We start from the raw sequence: 14,475 nt of genomic DNA, 5'->3' as shown, positions 1-14,475 counted from the left end.
CTTTGCAATTGAAAAAATATCATCTTTGAATTTACTTTATTTCTCTGCTTCATAAGAACAGTTTTCAAATAATTTAAATAATAATACTTTCAAAGGAAACGATTTTACCTTTTATTTTGTTAATAATTTTGCATTTTCTGGTTGTATTGTTACAGGTGTTGATGAGTGCAATGATTCTGCACTGAATCATTGCACACACGGGTGCACCAACACATTGACTAGTTTCTTCTGCTCTTGTAACCCTGGCTACCATCTCATGGATGATCAACAGACTTGTGAAGACATTGATGAATGCAATGTAACACCCGATGTTTGCAGTCAGATTTGCGAAAACACGGAGGGTTCCTACATCTGTAAATGTGCCCCAGGACATCTTCGAGAAACTGATGGAAGAAGTTGTCGCCAAAACAGCAATATTGCTCCTTATCTCCTCTTCAGTAATCGCTACTACATACGTAATCTGTCTGTGGATGGGGAAATTTATACTCTTGTTCAACAAGGTCTCATTAATGTGGTGGCCTTGGACTTTGACAGAGTTGAGCAGAGATTGTACTATATTGACTTGGGTCAAAGAATTATTGAACGGATTTTCCTGAATGGAACCCAAAAGGAAACTATAATTAACCACGATTTGCAAGGTGCGGAAGGCCTGGCTATTGACTGGGTTGCAAGGTAATATAACTATTCAGTTACAATGTTTGGGAGTGAATGCTTGTTATTATTTCCAACTAAACTGCACAACAAACTCAGCCATGTTAAGATAACAAAGTGTGGAGCTGGATGAACACAGCAGGCCAAGCAGCATCTCAGGAGCATAAAAGCTGACGTTTTGGGCCTAGACCCTTCATCAGAGCGGGGGATGGGGAGAGCCCAGCTCGTCCCCACCTCCCTAACCTGTTCTTCCTCTCACCTATCCCCTCCTCCCACCTCAAGCCGCACCTCCATTTCCCACCTACTAACCTCATCCCACCTCCTTGACCTGTCCGTCCTCCCCGGACTGACCTATCCCCTCCCCACCTATACTCTCCTCCACCTATCTTCTCCTCTATCCATCTTCGGTCTGCCTCCCCCTCTCTCCCTATTTATTTCAGAATCCTCTCCCCATCCCCCTCTCTGATGAAGGGTCTAGGCCCGAAACGTCAGCTTTTGTGCTCCTAAGATGCTGCTTGGCCTGCTGTGTTCATCCAGCTCCACACTTTGTTATCTTGGATTCTCCAGCATCTGTAGTTCCCATTATCTCAGCCATGTTAAAACTGGTTTTAATTTAATCCAGACTTCTCAGGATTGAAGCATTTTTCATTAGCCCAAAATTAAGATTAGTAAAGACATTTTGTCATGTCTTATAATGTTAAATGGATATAGTAGGTAGTATTCAGTTTGAGAGATAGTAGAAACTGCCGATGCTGAAGAATCTGAGATGACACGGTGTGAAGCTGGATGAACACAGCAGGCCAAGCGGCATCAGAGGAGCAGGAAAGCTTGACGTCTCCCGAAACATCAAGCTTTCCTGCTCCTCTGATGCTGCTTGGCCTGCTGTGTTTATCCAGCTTCACACCGTATTATCTCAGTATTTAGTTTGAAATTACATTGTCAGAAAAAAACTTGTTAAAATTAGGTAGTAGTAATAGATCCCATTGTCTGTGAAGCCAGAGCTGTTTGTTTCACATACTTGGCATTGCTTCAGCTTAATCTGAGATGGGATACTGAACATTTAAATACATAGACAAGGAATAAGAGTCAGTCATTTAGCCCATCAAGGCTTTTTTGCATTTGAATAAGATCATGGCTTAGCAGATATGATTTATTATTACTGCATGAGTGTGATCTTTGTAATATGTTCTGCAAGTACATAGAACAATTTAAGGAAGAAATGTTCAATAGAATTCAATCTATAGTAATGTAAACAAAACCAAACAGTTGAATGTGATGTTAGCGTAACATTATTCACAAACAACTCGAGTGTTGTCTCCTGGAGACTTCTAATCTCCTCTGAAGAGTAAATTGAAGCCACATGGTGGCTTATGTGAAACTTCTCCAGATTTTTGTGAATGTTCATAGTTAGAAATCCGGAGGTAACTTCAACAGGTTCTGTAGCTAATAAGTGAATCATGGTTGCAGGAAGCACAGATATTGCAGGTATGATACCATAATGCTTTTTTCCCTTCCCAGTATTCCTTTTGAGCCCACTTTGAGCTTATATAATGAAACTTTTTCTAAGTTTGCAAATGTGTCTCAGAAGTGACTTTAAATTCTCATAAGCATACCAGTTGCTTCCCAGTATTACCTACTGATATGCTAGCTTTAAATAAAACAGCTGAGAGGGCCCACCATGGCTATGCCAAATCTCTGAATGAATGGTCAATTAGTCTGACAGCCTTGTTTTTTCTCCAGAACTCTGAAAATCTTTACTTTTTAAATATTTATCCAAATTTAATGTATATGGGTTATTATTGGAAAACATTGAATATTGTCTTTTGTGCAAGTCAAATGAGTCTTTTTAATTTTGTTGCAGGAAGCTGTACTGGCTTGATCAATTTAAAAATTGCCTCAATGTTGCAGAACTTGATGGAAGGTTCCGCAAAATGCTGGCTGATCACTGTGTAGATACAGGCAATGTTTACTGCTTTGAGAACCCTCGAGCTATTGCTGTCTATCCAAAATATGGGTAAGAGGACCCAGAATTATTTTCACATGTTTTTAAAGAAGATTGCATCAAGGGCTAGAGTTTCTACGTTGGCACAATAAGTGATTCTGGTACAATTTTTGCCCACAATTACACCTGTTTTTGGGAAATGCTTTATCCTCAAGGGTTTCTGCTGAAATTCATTGACGTTTTGACAAGTACAAGTTTTTCTTCTGAACTACCCCAAGCAGGCAGTGTTTCAAAACGTAATTTCAAAAAAAGACTTCTAAAATGTTCCTTGATATGTTGGAGCACTACCTTTGAAAACTTTTCGTAATATAGCTAAAAGTGTGTGTGTGCGATCACAGTGCCAACCCAACATCTAAATTACTGAAACTTATACAGTAGAAAACTATACTAGTGAGATTGGAGCACAGTATGCAGTTAATTATTCATTCAAACTATGCCTAGAAGGATTTGACTGGGAAGCAGGGACCTGAAAAACGGTGAGGGAAGCTTTTAGAGTCAGATAGTGGAAACTGGCCGGTCACCCCAGAACCATAACCTTCTGCCAGTAGCAGGGAAGCAGAGGATGGCTCCTTCTGCTCAGAGGCCAGTGGTTCAAAATTATGACATGATCTGTTTAAGGACCAGGAATGTTTTTGTTGTTTAAAGCGGACAAAACTTGAGATTAACTGATGAATTGATGGTTCAAACCTATTGCTACTTGCATTTTATTGGCAGTGAGTGTGAGGAGACAGCCTGTTTAATTCTGGGGGCCATCCTTTGGATTTAATGCAGGAGGAGTCACAATTGGGCAATTTGTGGCCAGTCTTGGGGCCCTGAAAGCAACGGCCACCCCCATTCCAATTCTTCTTACTTCTCTCACCAACCACCATTGCTCTGGCTGGTGCAGCCTGACTGCCCCTGCCAATTCTCAACCAAATTTCACCTGTTCTAGGGGTGGTGTTGCATGTGAAAAGAAATACACACAATAACATAGAAGCTCCGAGCCCAAGAGAAGAAGATAATTTTAAAAATGTTATTTACAGAGTCATGGAATCCCAACTGTATGAAAGGACAGTTTGCTGCCCATCGGATCTGCACTTGCCTCCCAAAGAGCATCCCACCCAGACTGCACGTTATCCTCATAACCCTGCATTTATCATGGCCAATCTACCCATCCTGCACATCTTTGGACTGCAGCAGGAAGCCGGAGCACCTAGAGGAAACCTGCGCAGACACTGATGGATGTGCAACCTCCATACAGATAGTCACTCACGGCTGGAATTGAACTTAGGTCCCCTGTACTGTGAGACAGCAGTGCTAATCGCTGTGCCATCTTTAAGAAGTCACTACATCCTTGCTCGAGCTCCTGACATTTTGGAAACATGCCCACATACTTTATTGCTGTAACTTTCTTCACAACTATGTTTAGTTAACAAGTATGAAGCCAAAACAATAAATTGAGCAAATATATATTGTGCAAGGTGAACACAGCCAATTAAAATGATCTGAATCACATCTTGCTCATCATTCCTGTGTGAATTTGAAGCTTGTACTGACAGAGCTGCTCAAATTGAAACCACAACCTTAAACTATTGCAAGAAAAGAATTGCTGATCAGATCCTCTGAACTAGCAAACATGTGAAGCTTGATACGAAGCCAGATGTAGCCTAACCATTCCTGATAATCTTGATTACACTGGCTAACAAGAATTTTATCTACATCTGGCTTAAAAATATTCAGTGAGCCCGACTTCACAGCCTTCTGAGGTAGAGCATTCTAAAATTATATAATCCTTTGAAAGAAAGTTCTGCTCATCTCTGGCCTAAGAGGGCAGCTCATAAGTTTAAAATACAACCACTAGTTCTGGATTCATCCATGAGAGGGAACTTCATTTCTACTTATACCTTGTCAACATGATTCACAATCTTATTCATTGAAGAAGTCACTCCAGACCAGATATGTCACTCTGGTATCAGGCTGACAATACAACAATGCGGTCTCATCTTTGCTGCAGGGAACAGATCCAACTCCCTATGATATGCAAGAGCTTCTACTTAGAGCAAAAGCAAATGTACTTTAATAATTATATTGAGTCGATTGAAATTCTTGTCATTCTCCACACAGCAAATTGACAACATAAAATTTGAAGTGAATTTACATATTTATAACTTTCTGCAGATATATTTTCTGGACTGACTGGGGCTATCAAGCGTATATTGGACGCATAGGTATGGATGGTAAAAACAAATCTGCCATTGTTACCAAAAAATTGGAGTGGCCCAATGGATTGACCATTGACTACACAAATGATAAACTCTATTGGACTGATGCTCATCTGAATTATATCGAGTAGGTATTTCTAAAGTTTTTTGCCAAACTTTGACAACAAAGTGTTGGGATGATACAATAGGTACAATAGACCACATTTTATTATTAAAAGACTATGCCAGATATTCGTGGACAACATGAGGGATGACATGGACTACATTATGCTGGCCATTGCTCCAATGTTACCATTGATGACTTACCCCTTTTATTTTGCCTTTCTGATAAGGATCTATCACAATGAGAATAGCGATGCACAAATACTAAGTACGTAAAGTTTGGTAATTTATTTGAGCTGATTTTAAAATAACTGGCATATTCTTTACATTAATATATTAATTACAGCTCCTTATAAAAAGTAGTTGGTGATCTATGATTTTAACTTGCAGCTATCATGCTTCATTAATGTACGTGACTGGGGTGTCAAAAACTGCATGACACTTCCGACATTCCAGCACAGAGAATCTTTACCCAAAACTACTACTCCTTATCTTGTTAACAGTTGTACCCATCCTGTATTTGATTAGATGCAAACGTATAAAATAAATTGACACAGGTTTCCAGGAAAATTTAAGCCTCTATCAAAAGATTGATCATGGAATACATTTTATTACATTGCTTTTTATTAATAGTTGCACTTAAGCTTCCTTCTAGTCTGTGAAATGACTGCTGTCATTTTCTTCTCAAAGATTGCAGTAATCTAAGTCATATACTCTTCCATATTTGTAACTTTTTAATCTCTTAAACCAATTGTGATGACAAGTTTACTGTAAAACAAAAGTCTTAAAAATTATCATTGAAGTCCATTGCTTGGAAGTTTTTCATCAAATGTTAGTGTGACTTTCTGATGGAAACATAAATGGTTTGATTTTTATAGATTTTCTAACCTGGATGGAAACTACCGGCACATGGTATTTGATGGAACCCTAAGCCACCCTTTTGCCATTAGCCTATTTGAAGATACAATATATTGGACTGACTGGAACACAAAATCAGTGGAGAAAGCAAATAAATACACTGGGGAAGGCAGGGTATTGTTGGTGAACACCACCCATCGGCCCTTTGACATTCATGTATACCATCCATACCGACAGCCAATTGGTAAGTATGTAATCTTAAAACTGATGTAAATTGGAGCATTTTGTAGCTCATATATCCTTTGGGTTGCATTGCAAGCCACATTTTGAAATGATTGATATGTCCATTAGTTTCTGAACTAATTACTTATGGAACATTCAGCTATTAAAGATTTATCTTTTATTGGAAAGATTTATGTTGCCTTGTCTCATCATATTGTTCTCCAATATTTTATGTTTTGATTGTATGTGTTAGGGCTGCACATGTGCAGTAGGATAGTATCCTGAACCGAAATTATATGATGGATAGCAATGAAAATGTGAGTTGTACTGTCATTTCACTCCCCCACAGCCTATGAGGGGAAAAAAACAGTTGAATGAAATCATTTGGCTGACACTTGTTTTACTGTTCCTGACTTTTGCATTTCAGATGCTGTTAATTGATTGGTTGATTAGGTAACTGTCAATTTCAACAAAATCGAATATCAAGAAATCCTTATAAGTACAAACTGAAATGCTTTGCCACTGTAAAACTGCATTATTTCTTATATTCAGTAAAACGTTCTTACTGATAGCTGCCCCTATTTGGTCTTTAGTCAGAAGAATATTAGAAATAGATACAAGAGTAAGCCATTTGGCCCTTGAGCCTAGACCATGAGTTATTAAGAATCATGGCTGATGTATCTGATTTCTTTGATATTCAACAATCTATCAACCTCTGGAGATAATGGGAACTGCAGATGCTGGTGATTCCAAGATAATAAAATGTGAGGCTGGATGAACACAGCAGGCCAAGCAGCATCTCAGGAGCACAATCTCAGCCTCTCTGATGAAGGGTCTAGGCCCGAAACGTCAGCTTTTGTGCTCCTGAGATGCTGCTTGGCCTGCTGTGTTCATCCAGCCTCACATTTTATTATCTATCAACCTCTGGATGTGTTTTTTGTCCATTAACCATTATTAATCCATGCTACATGTGGTGTACATAGACTTCAGTAAAGCCTTTGATAAGGTTCCACATGGTAGGCTATTGGAGAAAATACAGAGGCACAGGATTGAGGGAGGTTTAGCAGTTTGGATTAGAAATTGCCTTTCTGTAAGAAGGCAACGAGTGGTGCTTGATGGAAAATATTGGAGTCCGGAGTCCGGATTACTTGTGGTGTGCCACAAGGATCTGTTTTGGGACCACTGCTGTTTGTCATTTTTATAAATGACTTGGACGCAGGCATAGGTGGATGGGTTAATAAGTTTGCAGATGACATGAAAGTCGGTGGAGTGGTGGACAGTGTGGAAGAATGTTGCAGGTTGCAGGGAGACTTGGATAAACTGCAGAATTGGGCTAAAAGGTGGCAATTGGAGTTCAATGCGAATAAATGTGAGGTGATTCACTTTGGGAGGAATAATAGGAAGGCAGAATACCGGGTCAATGGTGTGGATGTGCAGAGGGATCTTGGTGTCCATGTACATAGATCCCTGAAAGTTGCCACCCAGGTTGATAGTGCTGTTAAAAAGGCTTACGGTGTGTTAGGTTTTATTGGTAGAGGGATTGAGTTCTGGGGCCGTGATGTCATGCTGCAACTATACAAAACACTAGTGTGACCTCACTTGTAGTATTGCATACAGTTCTGGTCACCCCATTACAGGAAGGATGTGGAAGCATTGGAAAAGGTGCAGAGGAGATTTACCAGGATGTTGCCTGGTCTGGAGCGAGGGTCTTATGAAGAAAGGCTGAGGGACTTGGGTCTGTTCTCATTGGAGAGAAGGAGGCTAAGAGGGGATTTAATAGAGACATACAAGATGATCAGAGGATTAGATAGGGTGGACAGTGAGTCTTTTTCCTAGGATGATGATGTTGGCTTGTACAGGGGGCATAGCTGCAAATTGACGGGTGATAGACTTAAGACAGATGTCAGCGGCAGGTTCTTTACTCAGAGAGTGGTAAGAACGTGGAATGCCCTGCCTGCCAATGTAGTTAACTCAGCGACATTAGGGGCATTTAAACAGTCCTTGGATAAGCATATGGTTGATGATGGGATAGTGTAGGGGGATGGGCTTAGACTAGTTCACAGGTCGGTGCAACATCGAGGGCCAAAGGGCCAGTTCTGCGCTGTATTGTTCTATGTTCTATGTTCTATTATATTGCCCCAACCCAGATGAGGTACATGCTTTATGCCTATTCCCTTCTTTTTAATAAACAGTGAGGCAAAATGCCAATGCCCAGAAAGTAAAAGAAATTAAGGAATCACAGCAATAAAAAGAAAATAAATAAAATTGTATTTAGAGACATTCGTGTCCATCAGATGCCTCAGGTACTGAGATGCTTTTTGAATTGTAGTCAGCAGTTTGCTTCTTCTTTGCCTTACAATCCACAGAATTTGCCATTTCTTTTAGCCTATTATCTTAGCAACAGCAACAATGTGGTACTGCTCAACATTGTCAGTCTCATCAATCTTCCTGTCCAACAGGAAAAAATTATTTAGTAATTTCATCATTTTCAGCTTTATAGATGCTTGTACTGCTGATGATCATTGTCAAACTCCATCTTGTAATCTTTCTTCTGTTGATGTGTAGTGAAAGATGAGTATTGACTTTCAGAAGCATCGTCATCCAGTTCATAAGAGGAATTCGCACCAGTTGTGTTGTCTGTGTCACAGTCTTCATTCTCTGGCCTTAATCCTAGGTGACCTTCTTTGTGACAGTTTACTTTCGTCAGACTCTGCGAGAATTAATGCTGACTTATTTTTTTAAAAAAAGCTGAATTTCGATTGGTCTCAAGAGTTGAGTGAAAGCTATTCATGTTTACGCTTACTTTATTATACAGCCTTGTACCACACTTCCAATTATTGCTTATTATTTGCTTCCTTGCATGTGCATTGAAAGAAATTTCTTTATTAACAGTTACTTTTATACCTCCTTTTTCCAGCAAACAATCCATGTGATAAAGATAATGGTGGCTGCTCCCATCTGTGTCTGATAGCAGAAGGTGGTCAAGGTCACACGTGTGAATGTCCAGATAACTTCATTAAGCAGTCTGGCAGCATCACTCAGTGTATCCCCATGTGCACAAGTACACAGTATAGATGTCTTGACAATGAAAGGTACAATAATTAATGCTACATTGCTATTGTTTCTTCACATCTTCAACTCCAACTCCTATCTAGTGTTATTTACATTTCTGGTATTTTCTGAATTGCACCTGTTTCTTTTTTTGTTTAGTTGTAAGGGTACATACTGTTACACTTATTGTTTCAAGAAAGCAAACCTGAATGTTTCAACTATAATGGAATCCTTGGTTTCAAGACTTGACTTTTTTTTCAAACAAATCCTGGCACTTTCAGTTTCTAAGCAAACTAAGAAAAAAGAGATTGGAAATCAAAACTTCGAGTTGATTCTATTCAAAAGGGAACGGAGTCGTCAGAGATTTGTAGTGATGAGTCTTATGGTACAGTTCGGGAAAGCTGAAGAAGACAGTGGCTAAATTCAGAGGCATTGCTGAAGATAACTTTTGGTGGATCTACAGCACCCAAAATGTTCATAGAGTCCCTACAGTGTAGAAGCATGCCATCCAGCCCATTGAGTCCACACTGACCCTTCGAAGACCTGCTCCCCTACCCTAATCCTTTAACCCTGCATATCCCATGGCCAGTTCACCTAAGCTGCACATCTTTAGATGGGTGAGAGAACTGAAGGAGATCTGCACAGATACAGGGAGAATGTGAGAGCTCCAAATAGACAGTCGCCCAAGGGTAGATTTGGACCTTGGTCCTGGCACTGAAAGGCAGCAGTGCTAACCATTGAGCTTCCATGCTACCCAAAGTAGACAGAGTTGGGGAGGTTCTGGTAAAGGCCACTCACTTGGAACTCAGCTTGGATACTCACTGCTGTCATTTGAGGATTAAGTTAGCCCTTGAAAATGAGCATCTGAAATTCTTTGTGAAGAAAACAAGAGCTTTAGAAGATTGAACTCACATTGAGTTCAACAAACCATTTAGTTCAACAAGCCCATCCTGTTTCCTTTCTTCTATTTGTAGCATTTACTTCTTATCTTTCAGCCAGTAGCATACCTGCTCCAGGAACACCTTTTGTTCTTTTCCTTACCACATTCCCTTTGGCTCTGGAGGAATGAATTTTCTCTCATACAATCTCTCCTGTCTTTGATCCTATCAGAGTTTTTCCTTTTATCTTTGTTCCACCCACCCTTCACTGAAGAATAACTACATCTCTAGTTAGAATCATAGAATCCCTACAATGTGGAAGCAGGCCATTCAGCTCAGACTCCACACTAACCATCTGAAGAGCATCCCAGCCAGACTCCCCCACTACCCTATCCCTGTAACCCTGCATTTCCCGAGCCTGCACATCCCTTGACACTATGGGCAATCCACCTAAGCAGCACATCCTTGGACTTGTGTCATTTCTGTTGAAAGGACACAAACCTGAAAGGTTAGGCTGTATTTTCAATTAAGTACTGAGTTGGGGGGTTTTACTGATCTTTTAAAAATGGTGGCTGGGAATTGATTCTGGGATTCTTGATCCATATTCAAATTCCTGATTTAGGTTGATACAAAAAGAACTCCCAACCTGGCCAATTTCATATCCAAGAAAGGCATCACTGAAATTTTGTGGAGTCAGGCCAGCTTTTGAAGTAGTTATGATTCACTGCCACTCGGAAATGTTGTGAACCATAGTCTTGATGACAGAATCTTTCTGATAGATAATTTCAAAAGGTCTTCACCCTGCCAACCCGTTCCTTCTGCCAACTTGATACGGCCCTCATGAGTCCCAACCAAACTATGGCTGTTCACCCACATCCTCTTCCAGTGTCCCTGATATCCTCCATGCTAACCCATGGTGTGTCTATGCTCAATCACCTTGTTGACACACTGTACGGAGCCAGTGAACCCTATGGTAACAAAAAACAGTCAACTGATTAAGAGCACAGCTGTTTCAACGTATAATTTGTGTCTAGGCTTTCAGACAAGTGTCATTATTCTGTGAGAGCAGATATCTGTTATTCTGCTGAAAAACTGTACTCAAGGGTAAACATGGCTTGACTGAAAGTTCTTCTCTTGGATTTATTCCTTATTTGCTTAAATGTTTATTTACACAGGGTGAAATAGGTGTCCAGCACTGCATTTCCGCCTACTGATTCTTTGTCGGACATTTTTATGGGGCTTTAGCAAGTGTGACTGTTTTAAGAAAGTTATAAATCAATTTTTTAAAGCTTTTCTCATGTGAAATTCATACTGTCAGGTTCATTAGTTTGGCACAGTGTATATACTCCGAAACAGAATGAAAATGCCATTGCTTGGAATGGAGGGTATGGCGTGCCAAAGGGATTGGTTAGCAAGGTTTTTAAGTCTAACTACGGGTCAAACAATTAAAATCACTACTAGTTTATATATAGAATTACTCCTCTGATCTCTCAGTCCATTTTGCAGTATGACAGTCATACACTTCTGACTTGTTTATTTGGGTGTCCCAGCCTCCCTCTCATCCCGCATCCTTGACCTGACACAATCTGTCCATCTGCTCTCCCACCTATCCACCCCACCCATCTCACTGACTAATCCTAACCAACCCCTACCTGTGCTCACCTATAACCATTGCACCAACCTTCCCCAGCCCCACCACTCCTCCCTATTTATTTCCCAGCTCCCTTCCCCTCCCCATTTCTGAAGACAGGCCTTGACCCAAAGCATCAATTTTCCTGCTCCACTGATGCTGCCTGGCCTGCTGTTTTCCTCCAGCTCCACACTGTGTTGTCTCTGACTCCAGCATCTGCAGTTCTTGCCATCCCATAGAATATAAATTCCCTGGGACTGTTAATCTGGTTCTGAGGAAGGGTCACTGAACCCGAAATGTTAACTCTGTTTTTCCCTTCACAGATACTGCCAGACCTGCTGTGCTTTTCCAGCAACTTTGTTTTTGCTCCAATCAGGGAGCCCTGACTAACTGATAGAGAGGGGAATTTCAGCGTGATTGGCACTCTGATAGCCGAATTGGACTGAAGCAGTACTAAAGTCGAGGACTGTGCATGTATAACTAAAGGGTGACTCGGTGATGGGGCACCAGACACTGTGGAGTTATTTTAGTTAGCACTGCAGAATTTTCTGTTGACTTATTTTGTTTTTGTGCATAGCTGCAAATGCGCTGCAACAGAAGTTGGAACTTGTAAATTCTCTCTTCTTCCGTTTTTCATTCTTTGACATTCTTATTCAGCGAAGCTGTATTGCAAATATTGAGACTTTAGTAGTAGTTTTAATTACATTGCTTGTTTGAACATTTGGTGCACATATACAAAGACGAATTTCATTATCCTGCCTGTCATAGGTGCATTCCAATCTGGTGGAAATGTGACGGACAGAGAGATTGCCGGGATGGATCAGATGAACCTGCAACCTGCCCAATCCATTATTGTAGAATTGGACAGTTTCAGTGCAATGATGGAAACTGCACTACTCCCAGCTTCCTGTGTAATGGTTATCAGGATTGTACAGATGGATCTGATGAAGACATCATACTTTGTAGCAAGTATTTCTTATTGTTAATTCACCATAAAGGCACAAGTACGAGTATAGGTAGGGCTGTTGTCCCTTGGGCCTCCTCTGTCATTCTTTAAAATTTGTGCCTAATCTAATTACTCCACATTCCCATTTCTGATTACTCCACATTCCCAATTATCCCAATGATCTTTCATCTGCATGCTTATCAAAAATCTATCCACCTCTGCCTTAAAAATATTCAAAGACTTGCCTTCCACTGGCTTTGAACAACAGGGGTTCCAAAGGCTCAAGATCCTCTGTAAGAAAAACATCCTCCCCATTTCTAAATTAAATATGCCAACTTTTATTTTTAGATGGTGATCCCTAGTTTTACTTTCTCCTCCAAGAAGAAACACTTACCCTGCCAAGAACACTCTTCCACATTTAAGATCTTTTACAAAATACAAACCAAAAGAACTGCGGATGCTGTAAATCAGGAACAAAAACAGAAGTTGCTGGAAAAGCTCAGCAGGTCTGGCAGCATCTGTGAAGAAAACTCAGTTAGCTTTTCGGGTCCGGTAACCGTTCCTCAGGCCCTTCTGAGGAAGGGCCACCAGACCTAATATGTTTTTCTTTACAGATGCTGCCAGACCTGCTGAGCTTGTTTAGGATCTTTTACATTTCGGTTAAGTCGCCTTTTATTCTTCTAAACTCCAGCGGATACAAACATAACCTGTCCAGCCTTTCCACATAAAACAATCCACACATTCCAGCTATGAGTCTGGTAAACCTTCTCTGAACTGTTTCCAAAACAGTTACACCCTTCCTTAAACAAGGAGACCAAAACTACGCAGAGCACTATGTTGTGGCAGTTATACAGGATACCAGTCCTGTATCCTGTATAACTGAAGCACAATCTTCTACTTTTGTCATCAATTTTCTCACAACAAGTAATAACATGTTATTGATGAGACTTCCTAAGTAATTGCTGCACCTGAACATTATTTTTTTACAATTAATGCAGCAAGTCGCCCAGATCCCTTTGTATCTCCAAACTCTGCAATATCTCACAATTTCGATAATATGTGTCATTTTTAATCTCCCTGCAGTAATTGACAATTTCACATTTTGCCATATAATAGTCCAGTTGCCTGATCTTTTCCCAATCAGATAACCAATCTATATCCCAACAGTTTCGTTATGAACACATCACAACTTATTTTCCTACATAACACAGTAAGGGGCTGGAGATACACAGCAGGCCAGGCATCATCAGAGGAGCAGGAAAATTTTCTGAAGAAGGGTCCTGACTTGTCACGTCAGCTTTCCAGCTCCTCTGATGCTGCTTGGCCTGCTGTGTACCTCCAGCTCCACACTGTTATCTCCGACTCCAGCATCAACAGTTCTTACTATCTCTTATTTGCCTACATATCCTTGTGTCACCCGAAAATTTAGCAACTATTCAAGTCATCTATTTAAATTCCAAAAAGTTGAGACTCAAGCACTGATCCCTGTGGCACACCAATAGTTACATCTTGCCAATTAGAAAATGGCCCATTTACACCTACACACTGTTTACTGTTAACGAGCTAAACATCTCTCCATGCCAATATGCTACCCACCACATACTTTAATTTCTGCAATAATCTTTAATGTCATATCTTAACAAATGCCACACAGAAATCTGATGTCTCTGCTATTTCCTATTATTTTATATTGTTAGTTCCTGGACCCACTTTCTATGTGATCAATATTCACTTTACCACGATGCCTTTTTTAAAGAAATATTTAGAGAAAATCTTATCAGAGATAATGGGAACTGCAGATGCTGGAGAATCCAAGATAATAAAGTGTGAAGCTGGATGAACACAGCAGGCCCAGCAGCATCTCAGGAGCACAAAAGCTGACGTTTCGGGCCTAGACCCTTCTTCAGAGAGGGGGATGGGGAGAGGGTTCTGGA

General features: G+C 40.4%; 1 protein-coding gene across 4 annotated transcripts in view; it reads left to right on the top strand.

Moving 5' to 3' along the window:
- Window positions 1-14,475, top strand: part of lrp2a (low density lipoprotein receptor-related protein 2a) — a 313,171-nt gene that overhangs the window by 212,321 nt on the left and 86,375 nt on the right. For all 4 annotated transcript variants that reach the window (XM_059647356.1, XM_059647357.1, XM_059647359.1 and 1 more), the window contains 6 exons: window positions 156-672; window positions 2,513-2,665; window positions 4,811-4,981; window positions 5,835-6,058; window positions 8,954-9,128; window positions 12,364-12,560. In XM_059647356.1, coding sequence (XP_059503339.1) covers window positions 156-672; window positions 2,513-2,665; window positions 4,811-4,981; window positions 5,835-6,058; window positions 8,954-9,128; window positions 12,364-12,560 — 1,437 coding nt within the window. The remainder of the gene's footprint in view (window positions 1-155; window positions 673-2,512; window positions 2,666-4,810; window positions 4,982-5,834; window positions 6,059-8,953; window positions 9,129-12,363; window positions 12,561-14,475) is intronic.

The sequence above is a fragment of the Stegostoma tigrinum genome, chromosome 7, assembly GCF_030684315.1.
Source record: "Stegostoma tigrinum isolate sSteTig4 chromosome 7, sSteTig4.hap1, whole genome shotgun sequence".
In the NCBI taxonomy this organism is placed as follows: Eukaryota; Metazoa; Chordata; class Chondrichthyes; order Orectolobiformes; family Stegostomatidae; genus Stegostoma; species Stegostoma tigrinum.
This window is presented reverse-complemented; position numbering and strand designations above follow the sequence as displayed.